The sequence below is a fragment of the Micromys minutus genome (assembly GCF_963924665.1).
Source record: "Micromys minutus genome assembly, chromosome: 25".
Lineage (NCBI taxonomy): Eukaryota > Metazoa > Chordata > Mammalia > Rodentia > Muridae > Micromys > Micromys minutus.
In genome coordinates, this window is record NC_137960.1 from 38,490,776 (window position 1) to 38,516,944 (window position 26,169).

Sequence of the window (26,169 nt, forward strand, 5' to 3'; positions counted from 1 at the left end):
GGTTGACACTTCCATTTGAGTATTATTAGTGCTCGAGGTGCAATCTAGAGTTGAATTTCTTCTGCCAGGTGTGTGTGTGTGTGTGTGTGTGTGTGTGTGTAAATAGAGAGACAGGATTTGTAACCGACAACTTTTAGCACTGCTGTCCTGCACTGTGCTGAGAAAAGTCTGCAACTCCGTGCCCATTGTGTTCTTGAGGAGCTGGAATTGCTTTCTGGATTGTTCTCTGTGTTTCCTGGTTGAGTAGAGTTAGCAGCCAAGCAATGTGTGAAGAGGCCCCTGGAAGAATGAAAGAATCAGAAGCAAGGTTGCTTACAGTTCTTTTGGCCTGCCATTTAGCAAAACCTTACTGGCCGCCTGCTGGGCAAGCCACAGCCAGAAGCTGTCCAGCATTACACTATGAGGAACTGAAGAGCACCTTTCTCCCTCACAAAACAGGCATGGAAAGAAGGGAAGGGCTGAGTTCCACACGAACTTCAGCAGGGCTTGCTGCTTAATCTCCCCCTACCCCCTTCCCTTAGGTCTTTTCCATTTAGAAGCAAAGGAGAGGGGCAGGGAAAGAAGACTTTGGCATCCTTTAGGGGGAAGCCAGTGGATAGCAGATCTGGCATCACATCGCCTGGGGCTTAGCAGGCTCCTTCCTCGAGCCTGCCTCTCACGCAGCCTCGGTGACGGGAATTGAAGCCTGCTTTAAACTGGCTGACAGAGGAAAGATCTGTAAGAACCAGTCTCAGAAGCAGCACATTTAGACCATGCACTTTCTGGGATCTGTTTATAACCCACAGTTATACTCACATCTGCTCACTGCTGAAGCCCGGTCTACCTTCCCAGTGTTTCCTTCATTTGCCTCTGTCTAAAACACCACCTTTTAAAATGCTGTTTTATCCAGGCAGAGGCGGCACACGTCTTCAGTCCCGGCACTCAGGAGGCAGAAGCAGGTGGATCTCCGGGAGTTCGAGGCCGGCCTAGTCTACAAAGCGAGTTCCAGTACAGCCAGGGCTACACAGAGAAACCCTGTCTCAAATTTTAAAATACGGTTTTCTGTATATGGGTGTTTTGCCTGCATGTTTGTATGCACCACATGCATGGTTGGTGCCCATGAAGACCAGAAGAGGGCGCCAGCTCTCCAGACTGTAGTCACAGATGGTGGTTTCCAGGTGAGCTCAAAGATTCAAACTTAAGTCCTCTGCTAGAGCAACAAGTACTCTTGACCTCTGAGCCAGACCTCCAGCTCTACCCCCCAAACCACCGTTTTTACGCGTCTGTACCCATTCCCAGTCTCTTTGAGTAAGAAAGGGACCATACCATTAATCCACATCCTCTGGTGGCTGCTAATTATTGTTGCATGAGTTTTTCTCCTGAACCAAAATGGAGTCATCGTTCAATGAAATAAACCTGGCTGGGGTTGTAGGCTTTAGCTTAGGTTGAGACAGCAGACTCGGGAGGGTCTGGTACCCTTAATCCCAGCATTTAGGGGGCAGAGTCAAGAGAACTGTTTTACATAGTGGAGCTCCAGGATAGCTTGATGCAAAGAGAGACTGTCGTGAAGACAGACAGAGGAGATAAGGGGCTAGCCTTGGACCCTGGAGGACCTCTAGATTTGGCGTTTCCCTTTTGCCAACCTAAAAATGTATCTTTGTGTCTGTTAAAAATGTTCCTAAGATAGGTGGCGCTTTTCCTCATTGGCCATTTCGCTAAGAGTCTCATAGGAAAAACTTTGGAAACTGGACGTTGAACAAAGGCATATGTATGTATGTATGTATGTATGTACGTGTATATGTGTGTGTGTGTGTGTGTGTGTGTGTAGATATATATACAGTCTGAAGATCAGAGAGGTCTAGTCACTTGCCTAAGGTTACACAGCTAGATGGGCAGGATCTGATTTCCCATCTCCTGGTTTCCTTGCTGTGCCTCAAGCAGGCCCCTTGGGAAGTCTGCCAAAGACTCCTTTCTTTCCCACATTCTGAGGCACCTCCTATGAGGCGAGCAGCGTGTTGAGGCCAGTGGATGGGAAATAAAGTCAGTCTTTGCTCTGCTAAAGATTTTTCTTTGAGCCGTGTCCCAATTAGCTTCAGTTTTCCAAAGTTTAGAGCCAGGGTCCCTGTGGCCTTCAGCTGGTTGGCGTGAGCAGAAGCCAGCCAGCCCTTGGCTTCTCTGCTCATCTAGTAGGGCCTGTAGAATCTAAGCCCACCAGCCTATTCTGGAGCTAGCTACTGCCTTTACCACAGAACCAATCATGCCAGAAAGTCATCGCGATGATTTCAGAACTGTATTGTGAATTATGCAAAGCACGGGGATAATTACAGTCGGGCGCCCAGAATACAGAACGCATGTGCTGCGGGGTGGGAAGCCCCTGCAGTTTTTGCCAGAATTGGATGGTTGTCACGGTGTGGGGTGGGGGTGGGGTGTGTGCACCCGTGTCTGTTTAGTGGGCTTCTTGGCACCTAGTTCGATCAAGGGTTAGTCGGTGGCTTGGAGAAAGGACATTCCAAGTTTGATTGGGGTACAATTGCGCCGAGTTTGGGAGTATTTTTTCCACAAGTTTTGGTGTTTGTAAATGAGTCAAGCAGGCATTGTGAGAGGGATCCAGAAGCAGCCACAGCCTTACACCTTCCAGACTGAGTACCTGAAAAACCCCTCGTTCTCGTTCCCACCACCGCTTGCCCTCATCTTTGCCCGAGGCAAATTAGTTCCCCTTGAAGTCCTTTGTCCTTGACCAAGCGCCCCCTTCTGCCTCCACATCGCGATGGTGCTGTTGGCCGCCACAGCATCAATTGGATTCCTGGCACACTGTCCCTAAAACCCTAGCTGGAAATGCCTTTCCCCCCTGCGCACAGAGTTCGAGTTTAAGCCGTGCCACGATTAGGGCTTGATGGTAGCCCAAGTTGACTGTCAAAAAAAAGGTTAATTTCCCCTCCTTGTCATCTAAAAATTCCCACCATACCCTAAACCCGTCCTAGTTTATAAGACCATCAAGGAGAGGTGGTACGGAAATCGTCACCCACCTCTCGATTGTTCCGGGTGGCCTGGCCCTGATCCCGGTAGTTACTGTGTGCTGCTCATAGCTGCGGTCTGAGACCTTAGCGCACAGCCCTTGCGGGTTGGGACCCGGGCCTTGGACCTGCAGAGCCAAGCGGGCACATACTGGGGACGCCAGCAGGCACTGCGATCACACTAAGGCCGGCCGGGGTGAGGAGGGAGCTGCGGCCAGGGTGGGCTAGCGACGAAGAGGAGCGCTGGCCACCGCTCCCCACCCCCCAGCCTCCAATTTGGTCTGGAGACCTGGAAGCGTGACCTCTGACCCCTGGCCGGGCCCACGCCCGGGTGAGAGACTGGCAAGGTCTTGTTCGACAAGTTCAAGCGGCCGAGGGAGCTTAAATAGAATTAATCTCTTAGAGATCGGAGATCACCTCTCCCTCGGCGCGCGCTGTGCCCGCGCCGCGCCGCGCCACGACCGAGACGCCAGAGAGCTCTAGGATTTCGGATAGGCGACCCGGGTGGGAAGGAAGGTGGCGGAGCTCTCCAGAGTCCCCAGGCCTGCAGGGGGAAGCCAGCGACGCCCGCTGGGAACCAACCGCAGCAGGGAAGGCTTTGCCTTCCGGCCGCTCAGTGCACGTAATGGAGGCGAGAGGGACTCCGCCAGCTCCGGGTTGGCGGGTTTTGCCTGCAAGAAGATGGCGAAGCCCTCCCCGCAGTGGTGCCCAAACCCCGTCACGCCAAGGCCTAGGGACCGCAAGACCCCAAGTCCAGTCCCCAAGTCCGCGCACCGCGACCTGGGCTCTGGCTTTCCATAGATAGTTGCAAAATGAATAAATTACTCACCTCGGGCCAGATCCAAGTTTTACCCAACAGAAGGGGCACGGGACCAACAATGAACCAACTCACATGGCCATGTCCGGGCGCGCACAATCATACACAGACACAGCTACCCAATCTCTTCCACGAATCTATCTGTCTGGCACTCTGGAGAGAGGGGGAAAAGCGTTTTGAGAGAGCCCCGTCACCCCTCCCCTCCTCCCTTGCCGTGAAATATAAAAATTCATTTTTTTTTATTACAAGAGCGGCTCCGTCCTCACCATCACGCTCGCACGGAGCCGCTCGGCCGCATTCACACTCTTAACTCGTCAGCTCCGAGAGCGCTTGCATTTTCTTTGGAAGCCGCTTGGAGGTTCATTAATATCATTAGCATTTAACCCCCTCCCTCTTCCCATCTCCTCCCCGCACATGGCTGACGTCAGACCCCGCCAGGAGTTGGGGGAAAAGCTAAGTGGGCCAGGGACGCCCTATTCCCCTCCCCGCGGCTGCCTGTCAGAGCGCTACTGGAGATATTACCAGAGCCGCGGCCCGCAGCGACAGGCACAAAGTCACAGGGTAATGAACTTCGGGGACCCTTCGCCGCTGTGTGCGCGGCCGTCCCCGGAAACTCGGATCTGGCCACCTCTCCCCTTGGAAGATCTCCCAGCCATCTAGTTTCGCGTCTGGACGCTCCAGCAGCGAGGAGCCTCTGAAACTGCGGCTGTGATTTTCGTCTTTCCCTAGAAGACCGGCGGTCTGCAGAGAACTGCCCACTCTGCACGCCCGTGTGGAGGGAGAGCTCGGCAACAGTCACAGGCATGGGCAAAGAGGGAAATTTCGCCCTCTTTGCTCCGTAGGAAGACCGTTTCCGTGTCTCCATCTCTGTCCTTCTAGATCCCCCTCGCGCTGTCCCCCCTCTTCGGTCTGCCTGTCCAGCTCTCCGTCTGTCTGCTCAAGACTGTGTCCCTATCAATCAAGCCGCATCCCCAGCAGCTGCAGTTTTGCTAGAGCCGGGAAAGAAACTTGAGGATGCTTACATTTCCACCGTGGAACGGATTCTGAGCGCCCGGGAGAGCAGGGCAGCGCGCAGCCAATAAGCCACCTGTCTGTCCCGCCCCGGAGCCCTGCAGGCTGGAGGGCGGCTGGAGAGCGGCGGCGCCCGGCGGCGACGTGGGCGCCGTGGGCCGGGAATCCGCCGGTGCCCACCAACCGCTGCGCCCCGGGACCGCCAGCATGAGCAAGCCCGCCGGATCAACAAGTGGGTACCTCTCGGGCGGCCGCGGGGTCCCGGCGCGTGGCCTGGGGAGGGCATTGCTGGGAGGCCAAGGGTGGTCCTTCTGAGAGCTCTGAATTTGAGCCCCAGAGTGGGACTCTCTCTGGCTTGTGTGTCCGCTGGCCTAGCTCTCTCAGGCGGTTGCGTTGGAGCGTTTCGTGCCACTAGGAGAGCAATTTCGTTGCTTCTGGATGCTAGCTCTTCCCGGTGTCCGTGGTGTGTCAAGAAGGTTGCGACCCGTTGCAGCCCCCCGGTCCAGCGAGCGGTTTCTATTTAGCTGCCAGGTGCCGAGGGTGGGAGGGGTGAGACGGGGGCGGGAACTGGGCCGCAGCTCCAGGCGACAGCACAACGCAGCCGCTCAAAAAACTGGGAGCTCGGGCGCGCAAAAGCAACTCTGCAAAAAAAAAAAAAAAAAAAAAAAAAAGCGGATTTCGAAAGGAATGTTTTGCACCCCGTTTCCAGCTATTTCAAATAATCCTGCAAAACTGGGAAGCAGAAACCATTTAAAAGTCACATTTTTTCTTAATCCTAAATCCGCGTAGGTCATAACTGGGGAATGTAAAGTATGGTGAGCCAGTATAGCAAAGAGAGGACCAAATCCCTAATCCCAAAGACTTTCCGAGCCGGAGCCCAGCACCGGCAGGAGTCTGAGGCCTGCTCACTTCGGGTGCTTCTCGCAGCTTCCCCTCCCACAGACTGCACAGCTGCGGCTGACCTCTGCTGACTTCCAAAGACAGGGGTGCAGGGCAGCTGTGCGTTTGCGAGCACGGAATCTGCAGAACCCGAGAGTGCATGGGCCTTAGCCGGTGTGGAAGGCGCCTACTCCGTGCTCCCAGGTCCTGGGGGCTTTCCAGTTCCCGCCTTCCACGGGGGCCGGAGGCTGTGAGTTCTAGAGTCTGTATCTAGTGCGCACACCCTGGAACTCTCCAGCCACAGATGTAGTCACCCCCCCCATAACATTTTTGGCGCTCACTGTGAGTTCCTTCCCGCCCCCGCCCCCTCCCCCTTCACTCGCCCTCATTGTCCAGGGTCTTTGAAAGTTGGAAGAGTCTTGGTTACTTCTGGGGACTGATAATGAAGTCTCAAGATGAATGCAATTTGTGGCTTCCACCTCCGTCCCCGGGAAGAAGTAGCTCGTGGTTTCATTTTGTGCGTTTGTCTTGAATTGGGTGCTGAATTTAAAAATTAGAGGAAAGTGAACACCACCCCCCCCCAAAAAAAAAACGAGAAAGAGAAAAAGAAAGGAAAATGTTCAGAGCTAGGGCTGAGAGAAGGACCCTTCACCGCTGCTCCGGTACACAGCCGACTTTTGGGCAGGACCACCGTTCCCATTAACCTTGGCCTCTCCTCGCCCTGGCTGTTCTTATCTTGGGAAAATAGTTCTGACTCAGAAAACAAGAAAAAATTTTTTTTCTGGGTGAGAGTCTCTCCCAAGAGAAGCAGGAAGAGGAGGCCATTCCCTCCAATGCAAAAAGCGAGGTTGAAGAGTCTGGGCAGGCCTCCTGGCGCGTTCACCGGGGAACAGCAAACGTGTTTCTGAGATTTTTTTAGAGAGCTTTGCCCTTTTGAAGCTCGAAGGTTTCAGCGAACTTGAAAAAGTGGGGTCTGAGAGGCGAGGGAAGAGATGGGTGGGAAGCTCGGCTTGAAGCTCGGCACCCCGGCACTGTGAACTAGACAGACGCTGGCAGACTCTGGATTTGGGAGTCAGAGGGGGCACATGATGTGGGAAGACACTTTCTGGGGAAACTTGAGTTTTCTAACTTGCCAAGCCTTGGGAGTTTGGCCTCGAGAGCCCAGTCAGGGCCCGATGGCTCTGTAGAAGTTGCTCTCAGAATGAAGGAGCAAGACCCTGCAGAAAGCGCCGCTTCGTCCTGGTTTTCAGACCCTGGCTGCGGCTAGAGGAAGTTCTACGTCCCTGCGGCCCAGTGGGGTCTCCGAGAGCAGCGGGGCGGGTCTGGACCCTGCGGGGCAGGGAGGTCTTCATCCTCCTCGCCCGGCTGGAGAACAGAGCCTTGTTACCCGGATCCCCGCCTGGGTGGTACCAAGACCCTGGTCAGTCACCCTTTGCAGCCCAGGCTAACTTCTTTCAACAGCCTCTGATGGTAATTACAGTAATCGAAGCTGCCATATACCTTTAAGCAATTATGACACACAAAAAGCCCCGAGGGGACCCCCTGGGGAGGGGAGTTAAGAACCGTTTTCCAGTCTCAGGAAACTCGGGCTTGACTCACGTCTGAGCTCGCTCGGCTTCCTGAAAGAGAAGAGCTACGCCGCAGTCAACCAGCTTGTCTGTGACCCCAAGTCACCTTAACGTGGCTGGGTGGCGGGGTCCGAGGCGTCGACCCTCTGTGCCCTGGAATTTTCGCTTCCCTCCCTTCCGTGCCCCGCCCCAGCCCAGCTCTCTGGCTGTCCTCCGACTGGATCGGGAAGTCAGCCCTTCGACAAGGCCGAGCAGCAAACCCAAGTGGTGACAATCGGGCATCCCGACCGACGAGCCAGAAAGGGCTCATCCACCCTGAGCTAGTCTTCTCGGGCTCCCCAGAAATCTGTGACCGTAGGCTCCAATCTGGATGGGAAGCGTGGGTAAGAGGGCCCACCACTGCTTCCCCTGTGGGCGCTCTCCGTGCTGCCGGGAAGAGAAGGGCAGCTGGGACGTCGGTGCCACTGAGCCCCAAGCGACCAGACGGAGAACTTTGGAAGGTCTGAGCTCCGCGCTCACTGTTTCCACAGGCAGTGCTGAGCGGCAGAGCTCGTGGCCCTGCAGACCACCAGTTGTTTGGGGAGTAGTGACAGGCCCCAGGGGGTGAAGGACCAGACCCACACTCGATTCACTCCAGCCCCTCCCTTCCCCAGCACAACCTCCGCTCTTGCCCTGCGGGAGAGGGGGCGCCAAAGCGGTGGCCGCAACGCTGAACGCCTCCCCCGCCAGCCTTTGTCGCCGTCCGAATTCCCATGCTACTCTTTTTGACGGGTCACTGGTGGCTCTATAGGCAGGTGCTGCGGCGGGGTTGTAATTACCCCGACTGAGCCGGGTCCTTACCGACCTCCCCCTGCCGGGTCCCCCGCACTCCCCCCTCCACCTGAGGAGGAGGCCTGGGCCCGGAGTGCTCGCCGTCTCGGGCGCCTCGGGGTTCACTAGTTAAGTTCCTACTTCCCTCGCCTCCGGGCCTCTGCAGACAGCGCCCTCAGCCTCCCCGCTTAGCTGGCTCAGAGCTTCACTCCGCGGCCTCTCCCGCCCCCAATCTGGGTGCTCCAGAAGCCACTGTGGGGTTCCCACAAGGCCCCAGATCGCCTGGTCCCGGGTTGGAATGCCTTTGACCCGTAGCGATGAGAAAACCGGGTGTTAATTCTTACTGACTATATTTTTTAATGATGATGTTGACAGTTTTACAAATATTCCCATTGTTTTCCGGACATTTTTTCCTCGTCTGTAACTTTGCTTCAGGCACTTGTTGGACTCGAGTCTGAGAGAAAATATGCACCCCTTCCTAGTGCCCTCTTCCTAACACACCCAAGCCCTCCAGACTTGGAGAGTCCAAGTTAAGTTCTCCTGGGTGGGTAGCAATCCCAGAAAAATTACAGAGCCATTAAAAGAAAACAAAAAAACAAAAAACAAAAAACTCCCTCCAGCAGCAGGGGAAAAAAAAACAAAAACGAGAAGACGCCACCATTACGAAGGGGGTGAGGGGAAGGAAGAGACCAGTGATGAGACGGAGAGTACTTGGTGGTAGAAGGGGAGAGGTGACTATCTCTTGCTACCCCAACTAGAAAGCCACCAACTGGATATCTCTGCTCTTGCTCAGACCGCTTACTTCCCTCCCCCTCAACTTTTTTTTCCTAAAAGAAATAATTTCTCAAACTCGCAGCACTAAGCATTCCCCCCCCCAAAGGTAAAAAGAAAGTTGGGCAATTACCACTACCCTTATTATCATTAATAATCTGAGTATTAGCATCACAATAATAATCCTAATAATAACAACCGCTGGGCTCAGCTCAGAGAAAACGCGGATTGCCTTCCAGCTGCCAACCCCGCTTCCACTGGTGTTTGTTTTTCTTCTTTTCCCTTTTACATTTCAAGTTTGTCTCCTTGCGCGCTCACTAACAACTTTTTTTTTTTCCTTGTTAAATGCTAGAGCAGAGAAGGAAGGAGGCAGCCAAACTTTCGGCCGAGCAGAAAGGCAGCGGCGGGGGCCAGAGCTGCTGCCCGGGTCTGCTGTAATCTTTTATTCCAAAATGGGTCTCGGCGATTAGAGGAGACCCAAATACATGTAGCGGTGCATGAATAATGCTCATTGTAGGAAGCTGACACTTGCTCGGGGGAAAAAAAGTTTGGCTATAAAATCTCTTCATTATTTGCTTTACGGCAGCTCCGATGCTAATCCTCTCAGAGGTCAGATTGCTTAGCATCTCTCTTCCCTCTCCCCTTCCCTCCTCCGTCTCCTCCTCCCCGCGCTCCCTCTCACCCTTTTCCTCCCTCCACCCCGTCTTTCAGGCCGCATTTTAGACATCCCTTGCAAAGTGTGTGGTGACCGCAGCTCCGGAAAACACTATGGGGTGTACGCTTGCGACGGCTGCTCCGGGTTCTTCAAGAGGAGCATCCGAAGGAATAGGACCTACGTCTGCAAGTCTGGGAACCAGGTACTGCTACTCCCCGGGGTTGAGCTGCATAGCTCCCCTCTGCGTCCGTCCCCCCAACCCCCATTTCTGCCAAGGTTGCCTCTGAATTCCGTGACCTTGGTTGGTCCTTTTCCCTTCTCCGCCCCAACTTTGGGTGGCCCTTTGGCTCTGGAAGGGCCAGGTTAGGTTAGGGCAGGCAAGAGTTTACAGGAGAGAGTCAGAACTCCCACGGGTTTTCTACACCTTTTTTTTTTTTTTTTTTTTTTTTTAATTCCTTGGTCACTTTTTGGCACTGAGCAAGGCCCACACCCAGTGTGAAGAACTCAAGGAAGCAAGCAGCACATTAGGCTGCCCACCCTCAGCCAAACTCAGTCTAAGACCACTGAGTTAGGGCCACCACCTTTAGCTAAGTAAGACCCGCCCCCAAAGTGAATGCTGGCCTCTCAAAAGCCAAGCACTGGGGTCCTTTTGGATCTGAAGATACAGGGCTTCCCTAGAAGCAGGCAGGATGAGGACTCAGGGTTGGCTAGAAGATGAGGCTCAGGGGAGGTTAGCATCCTAATCAAGTTGGCCTCATTCCTTCCTTTTCTGCTTACAGGGTGAACCTGGTGAGTTTCAGCCTGACACAGGCTGACCTGTCTCACTGAGCCCACCTCTAGCTTCCAACTCCATTCCCAGGTCAGAGGCTCATGCCAACCCAAGAGGACAGCCTCCTGGCTCCACACTTGCTCACCATTACATAGGAGCCTCGCCTTCACTCCTCCCAGACTCCCAAGAGTACCTTAGTCAGGAGACATCCTGTGGCAACCAAAATGATGAAAAACACTCACTAGTTAATGTACAGGACACGCACTAACTCACATAGTCATCAGGTGCCAGTGGGAAGCTTTGCTCTTACCCATTCCTGATCGATTTTGATTGGCAGCACACACAAGAAGACATGGGTGGTTAGATAAATTATTTTGGCCTCTGCAACCCTCTTACCTGCTTTCTTGAGTTCTCGGTTCCGTTCTAGCTTACCAATATCACATTATATACACACATGGGCTTGTATCCCAGAAGCTCCATAGGTTTGAGATTCTGTAGAGTGCCAGATGTCTACTTAGAATATTGTTGTTGTTGTTACAAGGTCTTGGTCTATAGCCTAGGCTGGCTTGAAACTCAACATCTTCTTTCAACCTTAGGTGTGGGTCACCATGCCAGGCCACTTTCCTATAAGTGTATCTAACAAACAGAATCGGGAAATCTGAGGTGTTTTGCATCCAAGGAGGTGGTCATTCAGACATTTGAATCAGTCCACACAGTGATTGCAGAGGGGTGACAGCAAACCCATCAGACCTTCCTTAGCAAAAGGAATAAAGGCGTCAGACGAGATCCCCCTTCCTTCCCACTGGCTCCAGACCGTTAGGTACATCTAATGGGACTGAAAACCCACTTGGGACATTTTGCCTTTACACATTCATCAAGATGCTGGAGAAGATATCGTTCCAATGGGATATTCAACTACAATTAATAACAAGGCATTTGGAACTCTTTACATTGGACTGTTTTACTGCTGGTCAAAGATGCTCTGGTGACTTCTAGGAATTAAAAATCCAAGTTCTTCTTCTTGTGTTCTAAGACTAAGTAAATACCATTTTAACTTCTTATTAACAGCACTGATGGCATTTAGAAGTCACTCTGAACATTTAAATTAAAGTCTGCCTTTACTTTAAACAAATCAACACACTTTGCTTTGGGCTGGTTCAGTGTGTATGCATCCGGAGTACATGCTGTGAATTCCATCCCCAGCCCAAGCCAATGTATTTTCATTGGTGAAGAAAATTAGATGAATTGTTCTTGTGTGTAATTTTCCATATGGATATTTCAAGAAGGAAATATACTCATCCCAACTTCAGTGTTTATGAATATTTAAAATTATGAGGCAAAAATAAAATGTTTCTATGTGCACAGAATACTTACACATGAAGCTAAGCGTCTTACTTGGTGGGAGAGTGTTCCCATCCCTAGAGAGTGCTCCCATCCCTAGAGAGTGCTCCCATCCCTGGAGAGTGCTCCCATCCCTGGAGAGTGCTCCCATCCCTGGGTTTCATCCCAGGGCTTCAAAACATACGCATGTCATATATCCATATACATAGCCCTGCGTGTCCCCTCAGTAATAACCCTGACACAAACAAACACTAAAACAGTATCTGGGCTGGCTGTGGTGGCAAGGAGAAGCAGGAGGCCCACAGATTTAAGGCTAGCCTGGGATACGCAGTAAATTTCAGGTCATTCTGAACCTTAGAGCAGGAAGATTTGTCTCCAAACCCTGTGATCTAGGGACACAGCTCAGTGGTGAACACAGGTCCTGGTCCTGCATTCAAAACCAACACCAAACAACTAAACATAACTAAATAGGGAGGAGGAGCCCTCAACTCTAATGAGTTAAGAGTTTTTGTTTGTTTGTTTGTTTGTTTGAGACAGGGTTTCATTTTGTAGTCTTGGCTGTCCTGGTCTCACCAAGATCTCCCTGTCTCTGTCACCTAAATCTTTTTTGTGTATATATATATATATAAATCTTTTTTGTATATATATATATATATATATATATATATATATATATATATATATATATATATATATATATACACACACTCCCCCCTTCCCACACATCACATGTAAAATTACATACGGACATTTGTTTGCCCATCCCTGTGACATAAATATTTGTAAGTCAGCAACTGTTTCCCCCCATTAGCTGGTTAATTCACTCTGTCTTACCCTCTTCCCAGGCACTGTCTCAGGCATCCTCCTGAGTTTTCCTCTGCCCTTCAGTTTCACCCCCTCTTCAGGTCTTGCCCTTCTAAACACCCTGACTGTCACCTCACATTCCAGGGCAGAGATGAGTCCTTAGTACCTCAGGGTTGTCTCTGCTTTGTGCTTGTATAAGGATGGCTTAACTACAGAAGGAACGGACATAGAGATGTGAAGAATAAGTGGTCGAGGTTTACCAATCAGAGCAATGGGCTCACTCGGAGAATGGCAGTCAGCAATAGACTCGCGAGACTGAAAAAGGTGGTTACAGGGCTTAAAGGAGATTCTGGCTGAGTTCAGGACCAGGTCGCTGTCTTCGGTCCTGAAAAACGACATCGGGCTCTGCTCCGCTACTACCGTTGCCTTCTTGAGCTTCCTCTCAGCCCGAGATCTCAAAAATCAGGAAAAATACTTTCTCTTTGTCTAACTCCCTGAGGTCGAGGACTGATCTTCTTGTCCCAACCCTAGGAGTCCCAGGCCTTTACCCGGTAGTGCCCAAGGTTCTCCCATTTCACTGGGTCTGGACATCCGCCCTGAGTCTGGGGTCTGGCAGAGTCCCCACCCTGGGCCTCACACCCCAGAATGGAAGTTCTGGTCTCCGCCTAGGCCTGCCAGCGGCTCTGACTGCCTGCGGTCTGTTTCAGGGAGGATGCCCCGTAGACAAGACTCACAGAAACCAATGCAGGGCGTGTCGACTGAAGAAGTGTCTGGAAGTCAACATGAACAAAGACGGTAATCAGTACACGCCTTTATTCTCCTAATTTTGATTGGGTAGTAAGTAAATTATATGTACAGAAAATAGATAGCACTCCTATGCATGTAAATCATTTCCCCAACAGAACTCTCCTCTCCAGATGCTGGGAACTGGTCTCAGGCTGTCATCTGTAGCCTCTCCGAAACTGCAGCAGTCCCCAGCTGACCCCACTGTATTCCAGGAAGCCCCGTGCCCACACCCCACTTGCACCCCAAACCCACACTCACTGAGGCAGTGCTTGCTGGCAAGAATCCCACACTGGATGGGCATTTCCTGCTTCGGATCCTAACCCATTTCTCACCTCTTCTTGCAGTCTTTTGTAACCTCTCTAAGATCTCAGGATTGATCGCTCAACTCTTCAAGCACAGAGAGGGAAACGCGAGATTTCAGGTCCTCCTTGGCAAATTCAGTATAGCCACTGAGTTCGCCCTAAGCTTTTCAAGAGCTTTTTCTTGGTAGGCCAGAAGAGAGAGCAGGGATGACACACACGGGTGTCTCACACAACCCGCTTCCTGAGGCCCAGATTTAAGCCAGACTAGGGTCTTAAATAAATTTAGGATAAAGCTCCAAGCTGCATTTCCTGGTCCTCCTCAGGTCTGGACTTTGCAAGGACACCCCCCACACCCCACCCCCCCACCCCCCCCCACCCCCCGCCAGGGAGAAGGTGGAGGAGAGCCTGGCTGGGGGCGTGGTGTAGTGAGCCATGCGGTGGGGCCGCCAGTCTGGAGTACCCTCTCTCCGGCTGCTCAGGAAGCAGGAGGGAGCGTCCAACCTGTTGAACTTGTGTATTGACAAGTTGTCATGCTCTGCGGGTGGAAGATTGCCCTGAATTAATTTGTTTGTTTAAACTGTTGATGGTAATTGTCACGTCTCCCAGGCCTTCCTCAGCACGTTCCCTATCCCCCAGCGTTCCTTGGGCTCAAGTCCTTTGCTTTTGGGGCCCTGGAGGCTAAAGCTACTTGTGAGGGAGACCTGGAGGGGACGGGAGTCCATCTCTGCGGCCCTGGTTGCATAGGATCCTCTTTCTTGTTAGTGGGAGCGAGGGCACCTTCTTATTTCGGAGACCCGAGGGACTTTGGTTCCCCTGAGATCTCTGGGTGGGGAGACCGCTGAACATGTCCCCCCACTCTTGTCCAGCTGAGATCTCTGCTTCCCACCCGTACCGGGCAAACATGCCCAAATGACCCGCAACACACGTCCTCTCTCTCCTTCGCCTCTGCCCCCATGGTAACCATAGTGATGAAGGACCCCGCTGCATCCAAGTGTCATCCTGTAATCCCAGGCCTGTGTCCATCTATCTGTCTCTGTAGCCGTGCAGCACGAGCGGGGGCCTCGGACGTCCACCATCCGCAAACAGGTGGCCCTCTACTTCCGTGGGCACAAGGAGGACAACGGGGCCGCTGCGCACTTCCCCTCCGCAGCGCTGCCAGCCCCCGCCTTCTTCACAGCGGTCACACAGCTGGAGCCGCACGGCCTGGAGTTGGCCGCAGTGTCTGCCACCCCGGAAAGACAGACTCTCGTGAGCTTGGCTCAGCCCACGCCCAAGGTTAGTGACTTTGCTGGGTCCAAAGAGACCCCTTTTAAGCAAAGGGAGGGCGGTTAGCCACCCTCGGTTCTGAGCTGAGGCGCGGTCTGGGAAAGATGGAGGGATTCCCAGATGCTCCACTCTGACTCTCCTACTCCTCCAGTTGAGCCACAGATGCTGGTGTTTAACGCTCAGTAGACCACCCTCCGGGCAGCTACATATACACACTCACGAGGATGGGGGGTGGAGACCAGAAACCTGCATCTTTAAGGAACACTAAATCGATTGGTGTGTGGAGCTGTCTCATCCCAGAGTGCAGCCTCAGGTGTTCCCAGAGTGCAGCCTCAGGTGCTCCCAGAGTGCAGCCTCAGGTGCTCCCAGAGTGCAGCCTCAGGTGCTCCCAGAGTGCAGCCTCAGGTACTCCCAGAGGCCAGAACTGACTAGAACAAAAGTTGTCCCCACCTGGGATGCCCCGGGATCTATTATCTTGAACAATTTCAACGCAAGAGAGAAAAATATAGAAATCACTGGTTGAAAGACTGTATTTTTTTTTGTTCTGTCCTTATGCACAATAAACAACTTCCCAGGATTGGTCCTACCAGCAGGGTCACACAGCCGGCCATACCTGGGAAGGCTGCCACCTAGGGACTGTACTTCAAGCCTGGAGTCGATTCCTCTCCCAAGGCCCTCACTGAAAGGGAAGAACCCAGGACTTCCCCCCAGAGGAGGCCAGCTGCAGCCTCACACTGCAGGGAAGCCAAACACCTGGGCACATACACACGCACAATATTTAATATTGCTTTCTTACCCTTGATGTGTATAATAAGCTCTGGAAAGTAGTGTTATGAATATGTTGTCAGTTATGAATGGGGATGCTCTGTGAATGATTAAGATGTCTAATTGAAATATTTCCATAATATACTAATCCTTTCTAAAAATACTCATATGCATATTTGTGTTTGGGATGCTTATTAATTTATACTTTTTTCTCATCTATTTTTATTTACACAAATGCAAGCAGTTCTTGTCTAAATTGGGAGCCAAGCCTGGAATTGGGCTCAGCCCAAGAAAATTTTGCTGCAGGGGACATATAACCAGACACCTCTTCGGAAGACAGAAGAAGCCCCCAAAGAAAGCAAACATCCCCCAGTAGACAACATTTCCCAAATTCTGTAGATAGACATGTTTGAAGGCAACTGAACCTTTAACCAGAGCAGCCCAGCCTCTGTTTAACCAGGGCACTGACATGTCAGCTGGTTTTGCAAAGCCTGGGTTTCCTCACTTGCAGCATATGTCCTTCCTCTTCCTCTCAGTATCCCCATGAAGTGAACGGGACCCCAATGTATCTCTACGAAGTGGCGACCGAGTCCGTGTGTGAATCAGCTGCCAGGCTTCTCTTCATGAGCATCAAGTGGGCAAAGAGTGTGCCAGCCTTTTCCACTTTGTCTTTGCAAGATCAGGTACAACCACAGGGTTCTGAGGGGCGGGAAGGTAGCAAGGGTGCTCAAGCTTGTAGGCTGGATATCACTGGCACACACCAGCTTTGGCTGTCACCTGCATACACCAGCGAAGCAAGCGTGCATTCTGAACAATGAAGAAGCCGTTTATCTTCACTAATATCATTCTAGAGGTTCAAAATATCTATGAGGAAAATAGTTAGAATTGTAACTTATGACCCAGTAGTGGTGGCAAACACTTTCAATTCCAGCACTTGGAAAGCAGAGGCAGGTGGATCACTCTGAATTCAAGGCCAGCCTGGTCTACAGAGCAAGTTCCAGGATAGCCAGAGTTACACAGAGAAACTCTTGTCTTGAAAAAAAAAAAAGAAAGAAAGAAAGAAAGAAAGAAAATGTGATTACATTATTTCAGGGCATCTGGATGTGCTCTAGGTAAAACACATACAGAAGCACACGTTGCCTTTTTTAAAGTTTAACTGAAACATCAAATTTAAAATCTTAGTGTTCTCTAACACCAGTGACAGGCACAACTCTAACCTCCACTCAGCCTCACTGAGGAGGCCGAGGCAGGAGAACTTTGAGTTTGCAGCAAACCATTGATAAAATGGTGGTTTCTTACAAACACCCAGGCTGAGAGGAATAGAAGGGGCAAGAGTACTTATTCCCTGGTGAGAGTTTGTATCTTCAGCTGTTGAATTTCCTCTGTGATGTGTACAGTTTTGGCTACTGATTTATCACTGTACAGAGCCAAGAGGTGCCATGAACTCACTGACTAGTGTCTTGTCTGGTTTGTTCTTGTTTGTCTGGCTTGAGATCAGACCCAGGGCCTCCTGTGTGAGATAATGCTAGGTCTCTCTCTCTCTCTCTCTCTCTCTCTCACACACACACACACACACACACACACACACACACACACCCTGCTTTCTTTCTTGATTCTTTCACTGCTTTTTGAGGTTTTAGAAATACATAATTCTTTAGTTATAAATGATGTTTAGAAGTAAGAAAATTATGTACAAGAAAACCTTGCATTTTATTAAATTCCACACATTTTGTTGTTGGGAATATAAAAAATATTTAAAATGCAATTATGACATAATTATGTTTCTTTGTTTTTCTTTCTTTGTTATTATGTTGTTTTGAGACAGGCTTTCTCTCTGTAAGCCTGGCTGTCCTGGAACTCTCTATGTAGACCAGGCTGGCCTCTAGCTCATAGGGATCCACCTGCTTCTGCCTCCCATCGAACCTGAATTCAATTCCCAGCACCCACATGGCAGCTCACAGGTGTCCGTAAGGCCAGTTCCGGGGATCTGACACGCTCACACAGACATGCATGTGGACAAAACACCAGTGCACATAAAGTAAAAATAAATTATTTATTTTTGAAAGAGGAAGAAAGAATCAGGGTAACCACAATTACTGCCTCTTGAAGGCAGTCATGGAAATTAGTGACAATCCTTTCCCCTTTAAGATTTAATAGCTTTTTTTTTTTTTTTTTGCTGTTTTTTTTTTTTGTTTTTTTGTCAAGTCTGGACTTTGTACCTGCTCAGGGAGTGAGTACTCAGGGTTATTCATGTACCCTTAAAGCAGAGGGTTTAGCTCTTTTCATACCTAATCGTAAGCACATCCTTCTTGAAAAAGATGTGCCAAACACATGTGATTGCTTAGAAAGAGATATGACTACAGTTCTTGTTTGCCCATAATTTAAAAAATATTTTCTGTATTAGATGCAATAGGAAAATTTTAAAAGCATTTTAAAAATTAAGCATCTTGGTCTAATTGTGAATTTAATTACAGGTCATGCGTCTTAGCTTTCAGAATTAAATAAATTATTTTATATAAATCATCCAGCATTTGGCTAGTTTTCTTGATTTCTAAACATGGAGAATTGTTTTCAAGCTTGTCAGTCCTGTCTTTGACAAGATTTACTGGTTACATGTATTGCTTCTCTCCAAGTGTAAGTGTAAGTGTGTGTGTATGTGCACACACACACTCATATGTATAAATTGGCTGGGTTTTTTCTGAAAACAAGAATTTTTAGACTCTAATCCTAATAAAATTCGATTTCTGTCTGCCACTTAGCCTTTTGCCATAAACCCTTCAATGCTAAGCAAACGACAGTGAAGTGGAATTCAGTGTATTCATTTGGAAAAGGAGCCAGATTTTCATTTTAAATATTCAGCAGCACATTTTATTAGAATGAATATGTCAGGCACCTTGATGCTGTCCACTTATGAGTCTCAGAAAAATCAGGCTGAGAGACGAGGTAAACTCAGCAAAACCCCGATTAACATAATTACTCCCTGATTTTCCCTCCTGCCTCTTGGGAATTAGTGAATTCTCCCTCTCCCTCTCCCCCCCCCCCCAACTCTCCAGGAAGATGGGAACCCTGACCTAGGAACTGAGTCAGAATCTTCAGTGTTTTATAGCAGAGCAATCTGCCTGCTCGGCTGCTGGCCTTTGATGGAGAAGCCTAGGTCTCTAGTCTGTTTCTAGGTGGCCAGCAGGTAGCCGCAAGGCCAAGAGAGGGCAGTGAACTTTGGCTAACTGGATAGGCTGACTCTAAAGTGCATGTGTGTGTCTTTAAGGACCACTTCAGAAAGCAGAATGTGGCAGATAAGCGGGGAATAGATTATTTGAGGGGGAAAAAATGTACCAGAACAGGCATTTAAAAAGCTTTAACAGAAATTTACATATGGAAATTGTTTATAAATTTATAAATTACACGCTATATTATATTATACATCTATTGTATGACAGCTGATGCTTTTGGAAGACGCGTGGAGAGAACTGTTTGTTCTGGGAATAGCACAATGGGCCATTCCGGTTGATGCTAACACTCTACTGGCTGTATCTGGTAAGAATTGCACAATTTAATGACTTTGTTGTAGAAATTACCATAAAAATACATTACTGAAAAAAGAACAACATGTAAAGAATAACAAATTCCCTGAACAATAGAGTATACCTGTCATTTATAAATCTATATTTAAATGCAAATAATGTTGTTTCGTTGTATTCATGACTGCTTGCATTGTTATTTAAATGCAAATTACTGTGTTTGTTATCATCCGAGAGAAGATTTTATATTAACTTTCATACAATATAGCCAGTTTACATGGAACTAGATATCTCAGAGTGACAATTGGATAGATACTGATATGCAGGATTTTGTCAGAAATCAATATTAAAACATGAAAATGCCTTCATATTAGAGTATTTATCCCAGATTTCAATTCTAGGCATGAATAGTGACAACACAGACTCCCAGAAGCTGAACAAGATCATATCTGAAATACAGGCTTTGCAGGAGGTGGTGGCTCGGTTCAGACAGCTCCGATTGGACGCCACTGAATTTGCCTGTCTGAAATGCATTGTCACTTTCAAAGCTGGTAAGCAGACACACACCCCTATCTCTTGCCACCCCATTAATCCAGCCACTTCAAAGCCTAGTCCTAGACTGACCTGTGGGGTGGGGGAGAAGGAAAAAATGGGCAGAAGTGACGGTGTTTTCATGGAGCCGAGGCTGAAGACTTGCGTGCTCCATCCATTTCCTGTGCCCTGTGTGCCGTCTCTCACAGTTTCCTGGTCTCCATTTCTAGTTCCTACACACAGTGGTTCTGAACTGAGAAGCTTCCGGAATGCTGCTGCCATTGCGGCTCTCCAAGATGAGGCTCAGTTGACTCTCAACAGCTACATTCATACCAGGTGACCGCTACTTGTTGGGAACATGTACTTAAGAAAATTGCCTCCATTGTGAAGGCTCCAGGAGGCAGTAAGGAGCCAGTTCAAACGTCCTGGCTAATTATCCTCTTGCCAGCCATTTGGTTGAGTTAGAAGCCATGCCCTCACCTGTCTCCAGAGGGGAGGGTGAGAAGGGCAAATTGAATTAGGTGGTGGTGGTGGGGGGGAGAGCGTTGCTGGACTCGGTATGCTGTGTTGGCTGAACAAACTGACTGACCAAAAGGATGCGCACACTTGTGAGTCTGGGCACGGAGAGAGTCATAAAGCATTGAAGTCTGAAACATTAGGTTGATAGATTGGAAAAGGCATAGCTCATATCTACACACTCCTTCATCCCAGGCCAACCCCAAGTTCAAGGAGCACAGAGCTTCCTACAAAGGCCATCTTTGCTCTGGCCATGACTAGTTGCTTGTTTTGAGTTGGTGTCCTCTGAGTTATCTAGGGTCCCAACACTCACAGCGTTTCCTCTGTCTAAGCAGGGCCCTCTAACTGATGATGTAGGCTATTGGTAAAATCTCTCCAACATGGAAGGTGGATGAAGTTCCCCAGCCCCGCATCAGTATGGTCTTTGAGGCACAAAAAGGCAAGCTTTAAAAAGGAGTAATGAGACAGACCTCTTTAGCTTCCTAAGCTGGGACTGTAGTGGATCTGAGGTTGGACTGGAATTGTCCAGAGCTAAGAGATAACTAACGCTTGTCATCTCAGCAGTAGCCATGGATACCGCAATGGAGACAAGCGTGTGGGCGAAGGCCATGACTGCTCCCTCTCCCAAGGACTCCGAGAAGTCCCAAGTCAGCATATCCACTTAAGTGCTAGGGGATCACTACTCATGGCGTACATCACCTCTTGAATGCTGAGGAAATAAAATTGTACTACATTTATTTTAAAAAGTGGAAATCCTCACCCGGCTTGGTAGTTGATGTATGTGAGCTTTTCCACAGTGAAGGGCCACAGATGGAGATTTAAAATCCACCTCGAACTACAGAATGCAAGTTGTAAGTGCTTACGTGTATAATTCAGATTACAGAACGGAACAGTACGCAGTCAGAGCATGCCCCCCCCCCCATTCGACTCTGACTTGTGTATTGCAGCTCACCTCTGACTCTGGGAGCCGGGAGTATATTCAGAACATTGAGCAGAGAACGTAGAATTCAGCTACTGGTTCAGCCCAGCCATTGCTTGGTGGTCACTATCCACAAGGAAGTATCACCAGGAACAAGAGGCTGCCCTTTGCATTGTGTGAAGTGGACAGAAACACCACCTTCAGTTCCTACAGGAGAGTGGGGAGTGGGAGGGAGAAATGCTAGTTGGGAAAGAATGAGGCAGACCCAGAGAGGTTGGCTAGTGAAGGTAATCCATGAGAGAGGTTTCACGTGGTGAAGGGGTTCAGTAAGGAAGTATGGGTGCAGCCCTGGGCGTGGGGGGTGCCAGAGGTGTGAAGTGCTGAGGAACTCTGAGACAGCTCTGAACTCCAGAAGAGTTGGTATGGTGGCCTGGGAGAACCCCATACTGGGTTATCATAATCTACTTTGGAGACATTTCGAGGACACTGCCTCTCATGCTACTCCCAAACAAGGGGGTTTTCTGAGGCTGGAAGGTGTCTGCTTTGTCATAGAATTCTTAGCTCAGGGTATCAGCTGCAATTGTAACAATGTCTACGGGTCAGATGTGACAAAATTTCTTTTTGTCTTAGTTATTTCAAATAAAAAAAAAAAAGATGTGTCCCTGTCTGGAAAGACACACTGAATTCGAACTGAGAAGTACTTGATTCCTCTACTTATCTAGAACAACATACGGAGCTGGCTAGGAACTAGCATGTCACAAAGCCATTTAAGAACTGAAGACCAGCTGGAGAGATGGCTCAGTGGTTTGAGCACTGACTGCCCTTCCAGAGGTTCTGAGTTCAATTCCAAGCAACCATATAATGGCTCAAAACTAGCTATAAGGAGATCTGGCATCCTTTTCTGGTGTGTCTGAAGACAGCAACAGTGTACTCATATACATGACATAATAAATAAACAAACAAGTAAATAAAATCTTAAAAAAAACAAAAAAAACTGAAGAGGCACAAAAACATTTAGAATGGGGGGGGAGAAACTTCTAATTATTCATGCTAATGGATGAAGTCATTACATTAATTAAATTAACTAAATTTAATTAATTTTAATTTAAGTTGTTATATTAGCAATACGTCTTTGTTCTTTGAGAATTTCAAATGCACCACAACTCCTCATAGATCAAACCCCACATTTCCCTCCTAACTTCACATACCTTGTTTTTTTTTTTAAAACCATTGGGTCCACTCTGTGCTGCCTGCATGTCCTGGGGACATCCCCTGAAGCAAAGGCAGCCTACCTAGGATGGCATCCCTGCAGGAAAGTGATGTTCCCTCTCAGCCCTCATCAGTGCCCAAGAGCGAGACTTCCCCCGTTCGGGCTGGAATTTTGACTGGCTTGATCTTATGCAGGTCTTGTGCGTACACCCCCAGCCTCTGTGAGTGAGTTCATTCGATCAGCAGGCCCACGTGTTTGCAGACCTGTTTTAAAGCAGTCTTCTGCAGCCGCTGGCATCTTCATTCTACCCCCACTTCTAAGATGAGCCTGGGGGAGGGGATGTCATACAGATGTCCTGTTTATGGTTGGATGCCCCCACAGTCTCTTCTTTTTAAAGATTTTTTAAAATTTATTTTTATTTTATGTGCATTGGCATTTTGCCTGAATGTATGCCTGTGTGAAGTCAGGTCCCCCAGAACTGGAGTTATAGACAGGTGTAAGCTGCCATGTGGGTGCTGCAAATTGAGCCTGGATTTTCTGGAGGAGCAGCCAGTGCTCTTAACCACTGACCCATCCAGCCGCCCCCCCCCCGCCCCAGCCTTTTTTTCTCTAGAGTTTGACCAGTTGTGTGGGTCTCTGTATTAAGCACCATCTACTGATCTACTGGAAAAAGCAACTCCCTGGTGAGTGGTGGGTAAACTATGGGTAAACAGATAAAAATTAAGAGAGCAGTTTGCTAGTCTCCATTAATCAATGCCATAATAGGAGGCGCTCCTCTAAGTTGTATGACCTTACCTTATGTTCTAAGCCCAGTTTACAGTACCAGGCATGAGTCCATCTTGTGGAATGGCCCTTGAATCCACGATAAAATGATCTTGAGCAACTAGACACACTGACACAAACTGTTTTTGTTTCTAGGTGGTACTCTACTGCATGTGTAATAATCCATTCTTATTGACTAAGGGACCAGTTCTTTCCCAACTAGAGAATAAAGGTGGAAGGGCTGAGTGGCTAATCCACTTGCATACAACCAGGAGTTAACACTTGGCTTGGGTGTGGCTCAGTGACAGAGTACTTGATTGCTGTGCACACACAAGGCTCTGGGTTTACCCCAGTGTGTGCACAAGGCAGTTGGGTGTCTGTGGTTTCTGGATTCTCCCAAATCCATTCTTTCCAGAACATGTTTTCTACAGCAGCTTCTTAGTGGGGAAGTTAGGATGTTGGGCAGATGTCACCAACGTAGTAGAGACTGTCTGGGCATCCCTGCAACTGCAGCTTTGCAGAGCTCTCTCTGCCCGATTCTGGAGAGAGTAACAGAACCTCAGAGGAGAGAAGTGACCAAAACTAAAGGAAGGCCTAGTGGGTTGATCAACAAACAGAATAAAAAGGCGAAAAAAAAGGTGTTTTGCTTTTCTGTTTGTTAATGTTATTGTTTGGTATTTTTGTTTGGTTGAGCTCTTTGTTGTTTTTTTTTTTTTTTTTTTTTTTTTTTTTGGTTATTGTCTGATCAAGGGTCTCATTCTATAAGCCAGACAGACCTGGATTCACTGTGTAGCCCAGGCTAGTTTTAAACTCATAGCAACTGTTCTGTGTCCATTTCCCAGGTCCTAGGATTACAGGGATGAGCCACCATATCTAACATTTTTTAAACTCTAGACAAATGTATTAACTATGCTCTGGTGCCCTGTCCAGAGTTCCTATAAAACTTGGTTCTATGAGATCCAAACAGGGGTCAGAGTGATTTATACGCTTTGTGTCTGCTTGAACATAATTGTTCTTTGTCCAGAGCTAAGAGGTGAACATGGAAGTTGTTCTCCTAGACTCTCTCTGTAGAGTGGGGCTATTGGGCAGTTAAACACAGTTAGCAAGGTCCTGTGAAGAAATTTGGTATCTCGGGTTGGAGAGATGGCTCAGTAGTTCAGAGCACTGACTGCTCTTCCAGACGATCTGAGTTCAATTCCCAGCACCCACATGGTGGCTCACAACCATCTGTAATGAGATCTGATGCCTTCTTCTGGTGTGTCTGAAGACAACTACAGTGTACTTATATATAATAAAGAAATCTTTAAAAAGAAGAAATTTGATACCTCAGTTTCTGGCACCTGTGGCTGAGGTGGAATGTGCCTCAGTCACACAGTGTCTCAAGAGCTCAGTTTTAGGTAGATTTTTCTCAGTGGAGGGATGCTTTTCTGCAGAAGGTATTGATGTCTGGCTCCAAACCATTGGCTGGAGAGGTGGGGCACAAGCATCTAAAGACAGCGGGAAATTGAATGTGCACATCTGAGTGCAAATGTGTGTTGGACATCAAGTAAGGACATTGTTAAGCAATTTTTCACATCTTTAATTATATGCCAATTTCGTTGACATGAAAGTTGGGTGGCAGTGCCACCCAACAGAACTTAGTCTTTAATTTGCAGTGTAATAAGGGTGGAATTATTCCTGAGAGTGACAAAGTATAATGCCTGAATGATAATTTGGAGAATTGCTTAGAAAAAGAAGCCATTTTATTTGAGAGAAATCGTCTGTTCAAGAGTGTTGAGAATTTAAAAATATGAATTCCACTGCCAACTTCATAATCAACCCTATGGTCATTCCCTACAGTGATAGCATTACATTTATTATTTAGCTTAAAATAAGCATCCGGTGTCTTAAAGCTGATTTTTCTAGAAATGAAAATGTGCTCCCTTTGCAAACCTGGATGGATGGATGATGGATGGATGGATGATGGATGGATGATGGATGATGGATGGATGGATGATGGATGGGTGATAGATGGATGGATGATGGATGGATGGATGATGGATGAATAGATGATGGATGGATGATGGATGGATGGATGATGGATGGATGGATGATGGATGGATGGATGATGGATGGATGGATGATGGATGGGTGATAGATGGATGGATGATGGATGGATGGATGGATGATGGATGGATGATGGATGGATGGATGATGGATGGATGGATGATGGATGGATGGATGATGGATGGATGATGGGTGGATGGATGGATGGATGGATGGATGATGGATGAATAGATGATGGATGGATGATGGATGGATGGATGATGGATGAATAGATGATGGATGGATGATGGATGGATGATGGATGGATGATGGATGGATGGATGGATGGATGGATGATGGATGGATGGATGATGGATGGATGGATGGATGGATGATGGATGGATGGATGATGGATGAATGGATGATGGATGATGGATGGATGGATGATGGATGGATGATGGATGGATGGATGATGGATGGATGATGGATGGATGGATGATGGATGGATGGATGGATGATGGATGGATGATGGATGAATGGATGATGGATAGATGGATGATGGATGGATGGATAATGGATGGACGGGTGAGTATGTGATTTGGGCAGTGTTCTTCCTGTTTTGGAAGATTCCAGTAGTCTACTGTTGGGACAATATGTTTTTGAAGAGGCCCAAGTCAGAAAGTCCCCAGGGGGAGGGTGTGTGCTCAAGTGTAAGATGTGAGTGGCTGCTTGTATGGGGCCCTGACTTTGCTCTCCTGGTTTCTCCTGTTGCAGATACCCCACCCAACCCTGCCGATTCGGGAAACTCCTGTTGCTTTTACCAGCTTTACGGTCAATTAGCCCATCCACCATAGAAGAAGTGTTTTTCAAAAAAACCATCGGCAATGTACCGATTACGAGACTGCTTTCAGATATGTATAAATCCAGTGACATCTAAGGTCTCTAGCACCCACTTTCCAAGACGGGGCAGTATCAGATGGACCTCTGCCGTGCAGGATGAGCCTCAAATAATAAGACTTTCTGGAAGGAGAAACCTGGGAGGGAGTGGCCGTCAGGAAAAAAAACCGCCAGTGGACACAAAACAACAGCTATGACCTGCCGCTCCCCTGAAATGGGACAGCTGGAAAGGCCAGGTGGCCATTACTGTTGCC

At 48.7% G+C, this 26,169-nt stretch overlaps 1 protein-coding gene across 1 annotated transcript; it reads left to right on the forward strand.

Annotated features, from left to right (window-relative positions):
* Window positions 1-5,028: 5,028 nt before the first annotated feature.
* On the forward strand, window positions 5,029-25,955 carry NR2E1 (nuclear receptor subfamily 2 group E member 1; the record flags this gene model as incomplete). The annotated part of the gene is made up of 9 exons (XM_080938388.1): window positions 5,029-5,053; window positions 9,561-9,706; window positions 13,126-13,213; window positions 14,546-14,781; window positions 16,074-16,220; window positions 18,975-19,071; window positions 19,457-19,606; window positions 19,817-19,922; window positions 25,793-25,955. 9 exons carry the CDS (start codon window positions 5,029-5,031, stop codon window positions 25,953-25,955), a joined length of 1,158 nt encoding a protein of 385 aa, XP_080794514.1.
* Between the last annotated feature and the right edge of the window lie 214 nt (window positions 25,956-26,169).